The sequence below is a fragment of the Mesoplodon bidens genome (assembly GCF_964165515.1).
Source record: "Mesoplodon bidens genome assembly, chromosome: 2".
NCBI classification, from domain to species: domain Eukaryota; kingdom Metazoa; phylum Chordata; class Mammalia; order Artiodactyla; family Ziphiidae; genus Mesoplodon; species Mesoplodon bidens.
In genome coordinates, this window is record NC_138177.1 from 43,126,168 (window position 1) to 43,140,944 (window position 14,777).

At 36.7% G+C, this 14,777-nt stretch overlaps 1 protein-coding gene across 6 annotated transcripts in view; it reads left to right on the forward strand.

The window, feature by feature from the left end:
• The window catches only part of HMCN1 (hemicentin 1), a 526,618-nt gene that overhangs the window by 443,933 nt on the left and 67,908 nt on the right, over positions 1–14,777 (forward strand). For all 6 annotated transcript variants that reach the window (XR_014015141.1, XM_081225456.1, XM_081225458.1 and 3 more), the window contains 7 exons: positions 3,141–3,410; positions 3,984–4,154; positions 4,288–4,458; positions 12,448–12,618; positions 12,792–12,962; positions 13,598–13,768; positions 13,937–14,107. Coding sequence is in view for 5 of the 6 variants with exons in the window: in XM_081225456.1 (XP_081081582.1) it covers positions 3,141–3,410; positions 3,984–4,154; positions 4,288–4,458; positions 12,448–12,618; positions 12,792–12,962; positions 13,598–13,768; positions 13,937–14,107 (1,296 nt within the window). In the remaining variant the exon portion in view is untranslated. The remainder of the gene's footprint in view (positions 1–3,140; positions 3,411–3,983; positions 4,155–4,287; positions 4,459–12,447; positions 12,619–12,791; positions 12,963–13,597; positions 13,769–13,936; positions 14,108–14,777) is intronic.

Here is a 14,777-nt window from a genome sequence, read left to right on the forward strand (position 1 = left end):
CATAGTGCTGTCCAGGTCCATCCATGTTGTCACAAATGGCAGGATTCCCTTCTTTTTATGGCTGAATAATATTTGTGTGTGTGTGTGTGTGTATGTTTGTGTGTGTGTACAAAATAGAATAGAATATATTATATATACATATATATAATATATATATACCATATTTTCTTTATCCATTCATCCATTGAGAGACACTCAGATTGTTTGTATGTCTTGCTAAGACAATGTTTTATTAAAATACATATCTACCAAATGATAACTTTGTGGGATGTCATTAGGAAAAAAGTAGAGTGCCATGATTGAATAAGTCTGAGAAAAAAATAGATTAAACCAGGTTTATTCATTTATTAAATATATAAAGAGCACCTACTATATGCCAAGCCCTGCTCAGGTGCACCAATTTCTTTACTGCAGATATTTCCAGAAATGTTAATATGCAGATGTGAGTTAGTTATAACTCAACAAGAGGAAAATATAATATTCTACATTTCCCCAAAAAATGTTATTTCCACGAAACCTTCCTCACCCCTTTGTTGGGTGAGTGTAGGTAGGTCATCTCATGATTAATCTCTCCTGGAAGAGTGTTCCACTGACAGTTTAAGAAAAGCTGCATTAGATTAGATTAGCTTATCTACCTACTGACAATAAATTCATTGTAATAAATGAAGGATATTAAAAAGCCAAAAATATAATTTGTTTAAAATTAAGATTAAAGCACCAGAAGGAATGTCTTCATTTAGATAAAATGCTCGTATTTAACTGATCATTATGTGACTGATAGAATTAATTCAACTTTGAAAGATGTACATATGGAATTTCATTGTTGAATTAATTTATAGCCTTATATGCAGTTGGAAATGTTCAAATGTGGAATCTAAATTAAGATTCTAAGTTATATTTAACACTTTCTTTGACCATAATAATATGAACAGACAAGCTCATTTATTCATTATGTTGTTATTTAGTGTTGCGTGATTAGTCTGAGGCATTTACTTTATTCAGCAACAGTTTATTGAATACGTAAGGTAACCTGAACACTGGGAGAGAAGGAAAAGCACCAGCCCTGAAAGTTCCTAGAGTGATGTTAATGTAAACATCAAGTAAGAAAGCAATTGTATAGGATGATGTGGGCATATATATGAATAATACATTAATAACAGTCACTGAGGGATTCAAACCTCATATGAAATAATTACTTTTGTAAAAGACAACATGTCAGTGGTACCTTTACATAAAATACTAGCATAGTAATATCACAATAAAACACATTTTGCTTCTATTTTTGTTTTATGTTCCATCATTGCAGATACATTTCCTGGTCTATAATGTGCAGCCACTGCCTTGAATTATATGATTGCATTAACTCTCACTGAGCAAATCATTCCACCATTCAATTCAGTCTCACTAAAACACCACTGTCATCCCGACATACTCTATCAAGAACAAGCACAATCCCCTTTGCTTACCTATTTAAACATAAACCCTTCTGATTTTCTTATAAGATTTTAACCAAATGTTTAAAACCTGCATGCTACTGCTCTCCTGGGTGAATCATCCTTTCAAAACTAAACCCATCTCTATGCTATTTCCTTCTCTCCAGGGAGCCTCCTTTCTGCTATATGTAATCTTACTCATTTTTAAAAATCCAGTCCAAGCTTCTTCTCCATGAAGTCTTTCATATTCTATCCTGACACTGTAGACCAGTATAAAGATAAACATTCTGTCAGCAGCTTTTTGCAGTTCCTTTTACATCCTTTCCGACAACTTCATTTGAACAGCTGTCATCCAGTATAGATACTGTTAACCTCTTCCTCCTTCTTGAAACTCCCTTTGGTTGCCAGGATACCATTTTCTCCTGAGTTTCTTCAAGGAAGAAATGCAATTACAGGCTCATTTTCTGTCCATTTCTTAAATAATGATGTTGTAATAGTTTATGTCCTTGGATCTCTTCCTCTGATTTTAGACTCACTTCTGAAGCAATCTTATCCACTCATGAAAGACTCACAAATCTATATTTCTAGCCCATATCTCTATTCTGAGCTCTGGATATGAATGTCCAACTGTGGTCTAGACATCTCCATTTGAATGTCCTACAGATATCTCAAGCTCAGCAGTTCTAAATGGATGCAAATTATCATTCCTTACTCCCTCCCAACAAATCTGTTCTTTCTCCTATGTTCTACTGGATTGCCCAAAGATATACTATATTGCCCACATCAAAACCCTGTAGTCATCAATTCCTCCCTTTATGCCATACCATTCAATGGCTAAGTTCTATCACTCCCACCTTCTTAATAATTCTTGAATATTTTCCTTTTCCTCTTCATTTCCAGTGACATGCTTTTGTATGATCCATTGAGTCACTATTGTTTATGCTCCCAGATTACCACACATTTACCTATTGTATACTAAATTCTATCCTACCTATTCTATTACCAAATTCTACAGGTATATTATAGCACAGCTCAATAATGGATTATTTGTCTGTCTTATAAGTGGACTGTTAACTCCTTGAGACTAGAAATTATATCTGTGCCCCCAGCACAATGTCTTGCAAAAAGTAGGTTCTTAATATATGTTTATTAAAGAATGATGACCACTGGTGAAAGAATAAGTTGATAATGACTCCCTACCTCAAAAATAATGTAAGGGAAAGAATTGAACGTTCACCATGTAAGACACAGACAAAAGCAATGATAATAACAGCAACAGTACTAATAATATTGTGTGCTTGCCTTGTTAACAATAACAATAGTACTAATAATATTGTGTGCTTGCCTTGTTGAAGAGCTGTGCTTACATCATCTTAGTCGAGTCAAACAAGATCCTGTGAACTAGGGACCATTTTTAAGGACACAATGATTCAAAAAGGTAGTAAAGAGCAGAGACAAAATTTGAATCCAGAAAAGCATGACTGCAGAGCTCATGCTCTAGGCTAGACTGCTTGGGGATTTTTAATTTTTGCCATTTACTAAATAAAACATTCTATCAATAGCCACTACAACCTTAATAGTTGAGAAGCTACAGTGTATTAAAAAATCAGCCTAACTTTTTTCAAAATAATGTTACTATATAATATGGCTTAAAATGTTAATATAATTCCACAAAAGCTAAGAAATACTATGTGCTTTTTTCCATAGGTCCTCCCGTTATCACTCTTGAGCCAATAGAAACTATTATTAATGCTGGTGGCAAAGTCATCTTGAATTGTCAGGCAACTGGAGAGCCTCATCCAACCATTACATGGTCCCGTCAAGGGCACTCTATCCACTGGGATGAGCGAATTAATGTGTTGTCCAACAACTCATTATATATCACCGCCGCTCAGAAAGAAGATACATCCGAATATGAATGTGTTGCTCGAAACTTGATGGGTTCTGTCCTTGTCAGAGTGCCAGTCATAGTCCAGGGTGAGTGTGATTCGTTCACCCTGGGATATTCATGTTAAACAGCACCTGGAGTGATCCAAATCATAAAACTCATTAAGCATCTTAGTCCAAGTCTCCTCTACCTTTAAGATACTTCTAGATTATAGGGCTAGGACAAAAATCACATCACAAACTGAAAGGACTGAAACAATACAGATGAGAGGTGCAGAATACCAAGTTAATAATTCAAAATCCCGAACTGAATTTTGTATTCAAAACTAGGTTAAATTTATTCTCAAAAATCAATGCATATTTTTGCTTTAAAGAATGTCTTATTTCCAAAAGGTAAATAGCATATAAATTTCTTGGTCACTGACTCTTTCAGCAGCCATGTCCAGATGAGTCAGGACTGGAGCTGGGAAGAAACTCTAGTTAGCAGTTTGAAGTTCTTCTCTCATGCTTAGGTTTTAATTTTACAGTAAAGAAGAGCTTCCATAAACAATCTCTCAGCCTTCATAGATTCAGCACCATACCCAGTGCATATCTTAAATGAAATCTGACTTATAATTTTTTTACTTACAAAAACAGAGACCAAGTACAATGTTTTACTTGCAGTTCATGGTGGCTTTTCCCAGTGGTCAACCTGGAGATCCTGCAGTGTCACCTGTGGAAAAGGCATCCAAAAGAGGAGTCGTGTGTGCAACAACCCCTCTCCAGCCAATGGTGGGAAGCCTTGTCAGGGATCAGATTCAGAAATGCGGAATTGTCAACATAAGCTGTGTCCAGGTAAACCTCTTTATTCACCGGACAAGCACGTGTTCAGTAGATACTCATTTCTGTTCCCTAACTATGGCTTGTCTCACTATTAGTTCTTTCAACTGAAATATATCTAATGGTGTAATGTGTCACCTTTGGATAGTGGATGGTAACTGGTCAGAGTGGAGCCCTTGGGAAGAATGCACAAGGAGCTGCGGACATGGCAACCGAACCAGGACCAGAACTTGCAATAATCCATCAGCTCAGCATGGTGGGCAGCCATGTGAAGGGAATGCTGTGGAAATAATCATGTGCAACATTAGACCTTGCCCAGGTGAGAATCCACCAATAAGCAAAACTTGCATCTTTCTAACTCCTACATAGGAGTTATAATTACCTTTTCTTCTTATTGTGAAGAGATGTTATGGCCTCAACCCTTGAACATATTCATTTTCTGTGTTCTTAGTCCTGTCTCATGGATGAACTTGTGAAGGTATGACATTAATCAGTGTTACATCAAATACCTGGTATAACTGAACATGATAAAAGGCTCTAAACTGTGGTGTATTTTTAATCATGTAGATTTAATCAAATTAATGGAATTTTAGAGATAATGAGGACCTTAGATAACAGCTAATCCAGTCATTCGTTTTCACATGAAATAAATGAAGCCTAGAGAGATTAAAGACCTGCCCAGAAACACACAGCTGGTGAGGAGTATTAGCTACCATTCACTAAATATGTGTCATGTGCTAGGAACCATGCTCAGTACTTTATCTACATGTTGTTTTTGACTTTGTGAAACAACACTACAACATAGGTATTTTAGAGTTCTAGGTATCTTCACTGTAAGAACCTTTGCTGCAGGCAGTTTTGCTGCACAACTAAACAGACCATAAGACAATTTTGCTGTAAAAGATAAAATAATAAAGATAAAACAAAAGAGGGACATTTAAAAGGATATAATTAAGATGAAAAATTAAAAACAAAATTTTTAAAACATTTTGTCATGAAAAATGAAAATACAGAAAATATTTGAATACATTTAAAATGTGTGTAAATTCATGTTTTAGTTGTATTGGAGTATGTCTTAGAAAACGATGATACTTCCTTTCTCAAAGTTTATCATTAAGGATTCAGGATCTTATGTTGGACATAAATTCTTTTTGATATACAAAAAATCTGCTGTAAGTCTTTTCAGATATCCCTGAACGTAAAATGAACAGACGAGGGATGCTGCTATTTCTTATCAATGTATGTAACATACATAACTGGTCATACATATCTGGACTACATTTAAATGTTCCATCACATTCTCAGTCCTTATATTTCACCAAATCATCTAAGCCAGATTCTGTCCCCAATACCAAAATTCTGGCTACATGATGTTCTCCACTATCAAGTAGCAAAAAAATTTCACCATTTTCAAGAAACTTACCGGGAAGCATGTAACCGTTTCATTTTGCAGCGATAAGAGGAGCTTGATTCTTTTGCCTCCAACTTCTAATATTGTGTGATAGATTTTATAAAGACAGCTTAGAGAGCAATCTGTAGTATCTGAATTAGCTAAAGAATCGATAATTAATGCTCTTGAAGACCGTCATGAATTACTAGCCGCCCCTTTTGTATTTGCCATAGCTTGGTAAACGTTTGCTTTTGACAGGTGAGAGGGATGATTGTGCTCACCAAAGGATTTGCAAACTGATATATTATCATTTTAGTATAGTGTGCGATCTGGCTTTACACTCTCTTATTTCACATTTCCAGTAAGTTTTCTTATCACCGTATTTTCTATCAAGTCATTATACACAGTTGTTATCATCCACTGTTTTTTTTTTTTTTTTTTTTTTGCTGTACATGGGCCTCTCACTGCTGTGGCCTCTCCCGTTGCAGAGCACAGGCTCCGGACGCACAGGCTCCGCGGCCATGGCTCGCGGGCCCAGCCGCTCCACGGCATGTGGGATCTTCCGGGATCGGGGCACGAACCCGTGTCCCCTGCATCGGCAGGCGGACTCCCAACCACTGCGCCACCAGGGAAGCCCTCATCCACTGTTTTAAGACCCTCACATCTGCTCGTCACTGTAGTGACCATTATGAGGCCTAAGATGTATATAATATAAAAATGGGAGCACTGAGTCAATGGAGAAATGAAACCACTGTCAACTAGTTGAAACCAAACTGTCGAACCTGTCGATCACTGTTTTATCTTTCACAGCAAAATTGCCTTACAGCCAATTAGTTGGTGGCAAAACTGGGGCAAATATTCTTACAGTGAATATACTGGGTGTGCTATATTAGGGCTCTTTCAGGTTAAAGTGACAGAAATCAAACTTAAATACTAAGCTTACATAGAAAATTCTACTTTCAGGTATGATTGAATCCAGGGATTTGGCTAATGTTTTTACTAGCATGTTTTCCCTAGCGTGTTTTCCATCTCTCATCTCTGCTTTCCTTTCTTTGACTTTATTCTCCATTAAACTCTTTCCATGTGGTGGGAAATATGACTTCCGGCTGCTGACTCACAGCGGCCTTATAATCTAAGGCCTCAGAGGAAGAAAGTGCCTCTCTCTCTCTCTCATAATTTGTATCAGCCTCTGAGAAAGAACCCTCTTTGATTTTGTCTGGGTCCCGGGCTCACCTCTGAACTCAGGTAGTCCAGGAGAAGGATACTGCTCTGAGAACCAGCTTGGGCTACTTGCCCACCTTGTATCAAGAGGGGCAGGGTTTCTTGTTTGACAGCCTGAAAGAAATCATATGGAATAGAAGAGTGGCTATTCATTCATTAATTCATTCTTTTAATCATTCATTCATCCAACAGATACTTATTGAGCACCATTCTAACTGCTGTAATTAGAATATCATTCAGATATTGATAAGCATACAGGACAAACTCAAAGAGTTGAAGTGATAGAGCATAACTGGGAGAGCCACCTTAGCTGAGATGGTCTAAAAAAGGGATATTGACAAACAAAAATGAGATAGTTACCCTCTGCATTGGATATTGCATTCTATTGTACAGAAAAGGAAACTAAAATTCAGAAAATATATGATAATTAATTCATTGAGGTTACATACCTAATAAAAAGTGAATTAAGGATTTGAACCCAGGTCTGTCTGATTCCCAAGCCAATTTGCTTAGATCCTGGGTATCTTGATTTGCAGTTCAGAACTTCTATTACATTACAAAAATTAATTAACTGTTATGAAATCTTAAAATAAACCAAAAGCCAAGTTTTTTTATCTTGAAAAATTAGAAATCTAATTATAATAGAATAATATATCAAAGCAAAAAGAACCAGAAATACTGGATTAGAGCAACCTTTGTACAGTTTGTCAGCTATGATGTCTAATGTCTACATAATGAAAAGCTAAATGATATTAATAAGTGTCATAAAACAAAAGTCAGGATTTTTTTTCTCTTCATGTTGAGTAACTATTGGCTTACTGCTGTTTTGCTCACTTTTCTGTTGGCTTACTGTTCTTCAGACTTTCTTTGGTTATCTCCCAGCCTCTATATTGATTGAATTTAGCTGTTATTTTGGCATATTGTCAGTGGTGTTCTGGATCTTGCCACTGAGAGCACGTATCTCTTCCCACTGAGAGTTTAGTGACAGCATATTAGTAGGTAGATATTGACCATAGTGGGAGTGTTTTGCACCACAAAAATTGCAGATGCTATAAATCAGAGTTCCCCTCCCTACTCCCAGAGAGCTGGTTGTTAAACATTTGTCAGTATGCCACCGCAAAATAGGCAAATAGCCAAAGATAGTCTTTTTCATCCAGGGGGTATGTCAGCATCTTAGGGACTGAAGAGATTTTCTTTTTATACATTGTTGGATTCAACTTGCTAATATTTTGTTGAGAATTTTTACATCTATGTTCATGAGAGATATTGGCCTGTAGTTTCCTTTTCTTATAATGTCTTTGTCTGGTTTTGGTATTAGGGTAATCCTGGTCTCATAGAATGAGTTAGGAAGTAGTCCCTCTGCTTCTATCCTCTGAAAGAAAGGTAGAGAATTGGTATAATTTTTTCCACAAACATTTGGTAAAATTCAGCAGTGAACCCATCTGGTACTGGTGTTTTCTGTTTTGGAAGGTTTTTAATTATTGGTTCAATTTAATAGATGCCCCCTCTTTTATTTCTGATATTAATAATTTGTATTCTCTCTCTCTTTTTTTCTTGGCTGGCCTGGCTAGAGGCTTATTGATTTTATGATCTTTTCAAAGAACCAGCTTTGGGTTTCATTGATTTTTATCTATTGATTTCCTACTTTCATTTTCACTGATTTCTGCTCTAATTGTTACTATTTCTTTTCATCTTACTTTGGATTTAATTTGCTCTGCTTTTTTAGTTTCCTAACATAGAAATGTAGGTAATTTATTTTGATCTTCTTTTCTAATATATGAATTCAATGCTATGAACTTCCCTCTAAGCATTACTTTTGCTGCATCCCACAAATTTGATAACTTATGTTTTCATTTTCATTTAATTCAAAATATTTTTAATATCTCTTGAGATTTCTTCTTTGACCTAGGTAGTATTTAGTAGTGTGTTGTTTAGTCTCCACATATTTGGGGATTTTGCAGCTATCTTTCTGTTATTGATTTCTAGCTTGATTCCATTGTGATCTGAGAGCAGACATTATATGATTTCTATTCTTTTAAATTTGTTAAAGTGTATTTTATGGCTTAGAATGTGTTCTACCTTGGTGAATGTTCCATGTGAGCCTGAGAAGAATGTTTATTCTGCTGTTGTTGGATGAAATAGTATATAGATGTCAACTGCATCCAGTTGATTGATGTTGTTCTTGAGTTCAATCATTTCCTTACTGATTTTCTGCCTGCTGGATCTGTCCATTTCTGATAGAGGAGTATTGGAGTCTCTATCTATTATTGTGGATTCATCCATTTCTCTTTGCAGTTCTGTTAGTTTTTCCCTCTCATGGTTTAATGAGATTTTCTTTTAGTAAACATTTGTGCTTAATCAAACTTATAGAAAAGTTGCAAGAATAGTACAAGGAACTTCTGTATACCCCTACCCAGATTCACCTATTGTGTATATTTCCTAAAACAAGAACATTCTCTTTTATAAACAGTTATCAAAATCAAGAAATTTAACATTCATACAATACTAATTAAGTCTTATTACCTAATCCACAGTTCACATTCAAATTTTATTAGTTGTCCCAGTCATATATGCTTCAGAACTCTTTTTCCCACTGTAAGATCTAGTCCAGGATCACACTTGTGTTTAAGCATCAAGTCTCTTTAGTCCCTTGCAACTGGAACAATTCCTTAGTCACTTTTTACCTTTTATGGCCTTGCTATTTTTTACGTATACAGGCTAATCATTTTCTAAAACAGTATCCATTTAGATGTGTCTGATATTTCTTCATGATTAGATTCAGGTTTTGCATTTTGGCAGAACCATCACAGAAATGGTTTTGTGTCCTTCTCAGTGCATCATATGAGATAGCTCATGATGTCAGAATTTGTCCCAAGCTGGTGATGTTAACTTTGTTCACTTGTTTAAAGTGGTGTCTTCCACTGTGTAGTTACTATTTTTACCTTTGTAACTAATAAGTATTTTGTAGGGAAACTTTAAGACTTCATACACATCTTGTTTCTTATCAATCTTTTATCTACTAGTTTTAGCATCTACTTATGATTTATTTTTGTTTTAAATCAGTTATTGCTATGATCTTACAAAACATTTATAACTCCATCGTATCTTCTACATCTATTATTGGCTTTTTTAATTGCATTTTTTTTTTTTTTTTTTTTGGCTCTTTGGCCATGCTGTGCACCATGTGGGATCATAGTTCCCAATCAGGGATTGAACCCACACCCTCTGCATTGGAAGCACAGAATCTTAACCACTGGAACGCCAGGGAAGTCCCCTACTGGCCTTTCTATTGTAAGAAAGAATTTTCTTTCTCTTTCTCCTTTTTTTTCAGTTATATCACTAAGAACTCAAATACCATTTCATTCAGTGGTTTATAATGCACTACTGTCTTCATTTATTGTGATGCACAAATTGTTCTAGATTTGGTTAGTGGAGATCCCTTAAGAGATCCTAGCTTCAGTGTCCTCTTGATATGTCCCCATCATTTCATGAACGCTTCGACTTTGTGGTAAAAATTGATATTTTAGGCCTATCTTGTCCTCCCACAGTTAGAAGATAATTCTAAACTGACAATCCTCCCTCTAAAAAAGATGGGTATCTTCTGGGGTAGGCCATCCTGCTGCCATTTGAGTCAATCATAAAAAATATATTGTTACAGATTACTTAAAGAATGAGCTTTTTTTTAAGTGTTATTCTGAAAATCGTTGAGAACTTTGAGTGAAAAATAGCAGTACTAGCTCAGAGCTCACACTCATGTAATACTGTGTGTCTTATACTGCTCAAGAACTTTTCATCTATCAACTCATTATTCCTCATGCCCATCCTAATTAAGGTAGGTTCTTTGCTTATCCACATATGGCAGATGGTGAAACTAGGCGCACAGAAGCCAAGTAACTTGTCAAGGATCGTACAGCTATTAAGGGCAGAGTGGTTATTCAGGCCCAGGGCATCTGCTCCAGAATCCCTGCTCATAAGCACCATGCTCTCCTACCTTTCCAGAATCAGAACTGTAATATAGTATAACAACCAACTCATCTATTATATTTTACTTTTTTTTTCAATGTACTAATTCATCCATAGCTGTTTTCTTTTGTATTATATTATTTAGATACCATGATTTTTTATGCCTTCTCTGGTTTATATTGTCTTTCCTCTTTTTACTTGCTATTGTTCCACTCACATCAAAGAAACATTTCAACTCTACCACATTTTATGCCATGAAATTTAATTTGGGTTAGGGTTTTCTGTATTCATTTAAAAAAATTAAAAGGATCTTAAGCTGGAAACCTCTATTCATATATAATAGAAACTACACAGATAATAAATGAATAAATGTCACCTAATTGTAGTCCTCCAAAAAATGCATGTATCATAAGTCTTTATATTGTAAGAGATAAAGACTTTTGTTAACCAACAGCCTTGAAAATAGAACATATTAAAATAATTGGAATGGCAGAATTTTGAAATCCCAGAGTCCATATATAAGAACCATGAACATCAGTAATCTGAATTAATAAAGAAGTAGTCTTGAGTAATACTTGCCATTTAATTAAAGGCTTTCTTCTTTCCTTTTATGTTTAGTCAAATAATTTTTAGTGCAGATTCTTGTCAGCTGAAATAAATTTGGGTGACTGTGTCTAAAAAGTATAAGAATATGTAGTCAATTCAACTAGAAAACAGTTAATTAAAAGAAAATTCAAGATGTGTTTTAAAATATTTTCTAAACAAAGCAACCAAATGATAATTCCATTCCTTGTTTTTCAACTTATTCTTATAGATTGTGTTAAGAGACTATTTAGACAAGACCCTATGGCCCTATGGTTCATATCTTGGTTAAACTGAGTGACCACAACAACAAACTTTTTGAGCCCTACATCTAGAAAATACCCCTCAACAAAACTATGACCTGATACTGACTTATACATAAGAGAAACCATAATGTTGATTCTCAGCCCCTGCACCTGGTAGGAAACATAATGTTGTTCCAGTCTTGTGGTCAGATGGTGTAATATGTTAGTTACCAAAAGGAAGGCCTTAATATCATTCCTTGGAAACTACTGGTCAATTTTTACTGTTGTTTAGGAAGCAGGTGAGTGTGTTATTTAAAACTCTTAATTCATGAATATTATGTAATGGGGAAAATTTTTCAAAGAGTTACAACTGTGCAAATCATCATGTTGTTGAAAAGTCCAAGTACGTTTTAAATGTGAAGCTGAATCAGGCTTAAAGATGTGGCCTTGCAGTCTGGGGTCCAAGTTATCATTATGGAGACATTTGTATTGTCCATAACCGCATCTAGATTTGTTATACAGCTTTGCTTCTTAGCTTCTGGTCCCTTCCACTTTCCCCAGAGCTTAGAGTACAAACACTTAGCTAGGGTTAAAAGCTCAGATTTTATTTACATATAGTAGTTTGATTAAATTTAATTTTAATAAAATAGCCCCTTTGAATAATTTAAAGCATTTATTTTGGCATTAGGTAGCCTTCTGAATTTCCTGATAGACACTAATCCTCATGAAAATCTAACCAGGATGCGAAAGGAAGAACATCATTTGTTACGTTTCCTTTGGTTCAATTTCAATTATTTTAGATTCTGGGCTAATTTAACTCATTACTGAGTTATTTATTTGTATAATTTTGTTTTTTTAACAAACATGGTTCTGTGACTTGAAACTCTATCTCTTGGGATGTTTGCAGTTCATGGAGCATGGAGTACTTGGCAGCCTTGGGGTACATGCAGCATAAGTTGTGGGAAGGGTACCCAAACAAGAACAAGACTGTGCAATAACCCACCACCATCGTTTGATGGATCCTACTGTGATGGAGCAGAAACACAGATGCAAGTTTGCCATGAAAGACACTGTCCAGGTAAGATAAATACAATGTTTGTACCCTTAATAAGTTAACATCTATCTCTGATCTAGGGAATATTTCAATAAGAATCAGTGTCAATAAGAACATCACTCAACCTGTCAATGCCCAGAGTTTAACTTGATCATTTTTAAGTAGTAACAGAGCACACATGTTTTTCTTTAACCCAGTTGATGGCAAGTGGGCCACTTGGACCAGTTGGAGTACCTGCACTGTGTCCTGTGGAGGAGGTGCCAGACAACGAACAAGGGACTGCTCTGATCCTGTTCCCCAGTACGGAGGCAACAAGTGTGAAGGGAGTGATGTGCAGAGTGATTTTTGCAATAGTGACTCTTGTCCAAGTGAGTGTTGGAAATAGTGAGTCAACATTATACTTTCTTAAGTTTCATTATGGACTCAAGTCCGTAAAGTTATAATATAGTCTGTTACTTGATTTGTCTACCTCTGGTTTAGGATATCAAAATGTTGCATGGTTGCTATTTTGTCTAATACCATAGATGCCACTGATTTATATGGGCAGGGGCTATGTCCTGTTTCACTTGCTCTATAGGACCAGCTGCAGAGGGCAGGGACTAGGGCACCCTTCCATGCTAACTGGTAATGATGTTGATTCTTTTATGAAGGCAGACAGGTGGCTCTCTGCCTTAATTTAGTCACCAAGCTAGAATTTTGGACCATAGCAGTATTTGAATTCACTGTATCCTGAATGTTATAGCTTGACTCCTCAGAGATCGTCTCTCATTCCTATCCTCCAGCTCCTGGAAGACTCTAAGGCTCAGTAAATGTAGGTTAAATGGAATTGCACAGTCACTGGAATGTATTCTGTTTCTAGTCAAACAAACAACCAAACCACCTGCCTTTGGAATTTGCTTATTTATAGACTTGTATGTTTCTTTTCAGTTCCTGGAGAGAGTCTTTCCATATTTTTTGGATGAATGTCATTCTTTAGCACTTCTCCAATGGTTCTGTGTTGTAGCTCATGGTAACTGGAGTCCTTGGAGTGGCTGGGGAATGTGCAGCCGGACGTGTAATGGGGGGCAGACGCGGCGGTACCGCACATGTGATAACCCTCGTCCCTCCAATGGAGGAAGAGCTTGTGGGGGCCCAGACTCCCAGATCCAGAGATGCAACACTGACATATGCCCTGGTGAGCTTCCCGACTCCTGGCAGTAGAACAAGTAAAGCATTTCATTGGTGCCCATTGTAGTAGCCCATCATTTCAGATCTTAAAATGGAAGTTGTATAGGCAGAGTTACCCTAAGTGTAGGTTTTAAAACCTATTTGTTAATATCGACCATTCTATTCTTGTTCACAGTGGATGGAAGTTGGGGAAACTGGCATAGTTGGAGCTGGTGTTCTACCTCTTGTGGAGGAGGTGAAAAGACTCGAAAACGACAGTGTAACAATCCAGTACCATCCAAAAGTGGTCGCCCCTGCCTAGGAGATACTACTCAGGTATCCAGATGCAATATACAACCATGCCCAGGTAAGCAACTAAGTTAGACTTTGGCAGGACCACATTTACAGACTTTCCACAAATTAAAGAAAGGTGTCACTCTGAGCCCTCAAATTACAAAACAGTGCCAACTCTGGGAGGAAGAAATAGGAAAAGTGCACTTTTTTCCCCCTCGTTGGTGCAGCTCTACACCAAAGTTCATGCTGGATTTTAGTCTCTGATTGCCCTCTTCCAGGCTTCCTTGTAAAAGGAAGTAGTCTGCACAGCCGTATAGTAGTCCTGGGCTTGAGGGGTAAAGGGGCATGGAAGAGTGGGAAAGCCACGCTGAGATTCCAAGCGGAAAAATGAGGGTGGGGTAGAAACTGAATATCTAATAGAAATACACAATTGGAGGCTGTTCTTTCACAGATGAAATATGGAGAACATGAGTGTAGACAATAAAATAGGGCAAATTCAGCTCAAGGAAAAAGATTAGGGGGAGTTCAACTACCATATTTCAAGTCAGTCATGCAATATGGCTAGATATTGTAAGTGATGCAAAAATTCAGAAGGAACAAAGTCAGAATTCTAGAACTCATGGACCTTAAAAAGAGTTTATTGGACGGCTTCCCTGGTGGTGCAGTGGTTGAGAGTCTGCCTGCCGATGCAGGGGACACGGGTTCGTGCCCCGGTCCAGGAAGATCCCACATGCCACGGAGCG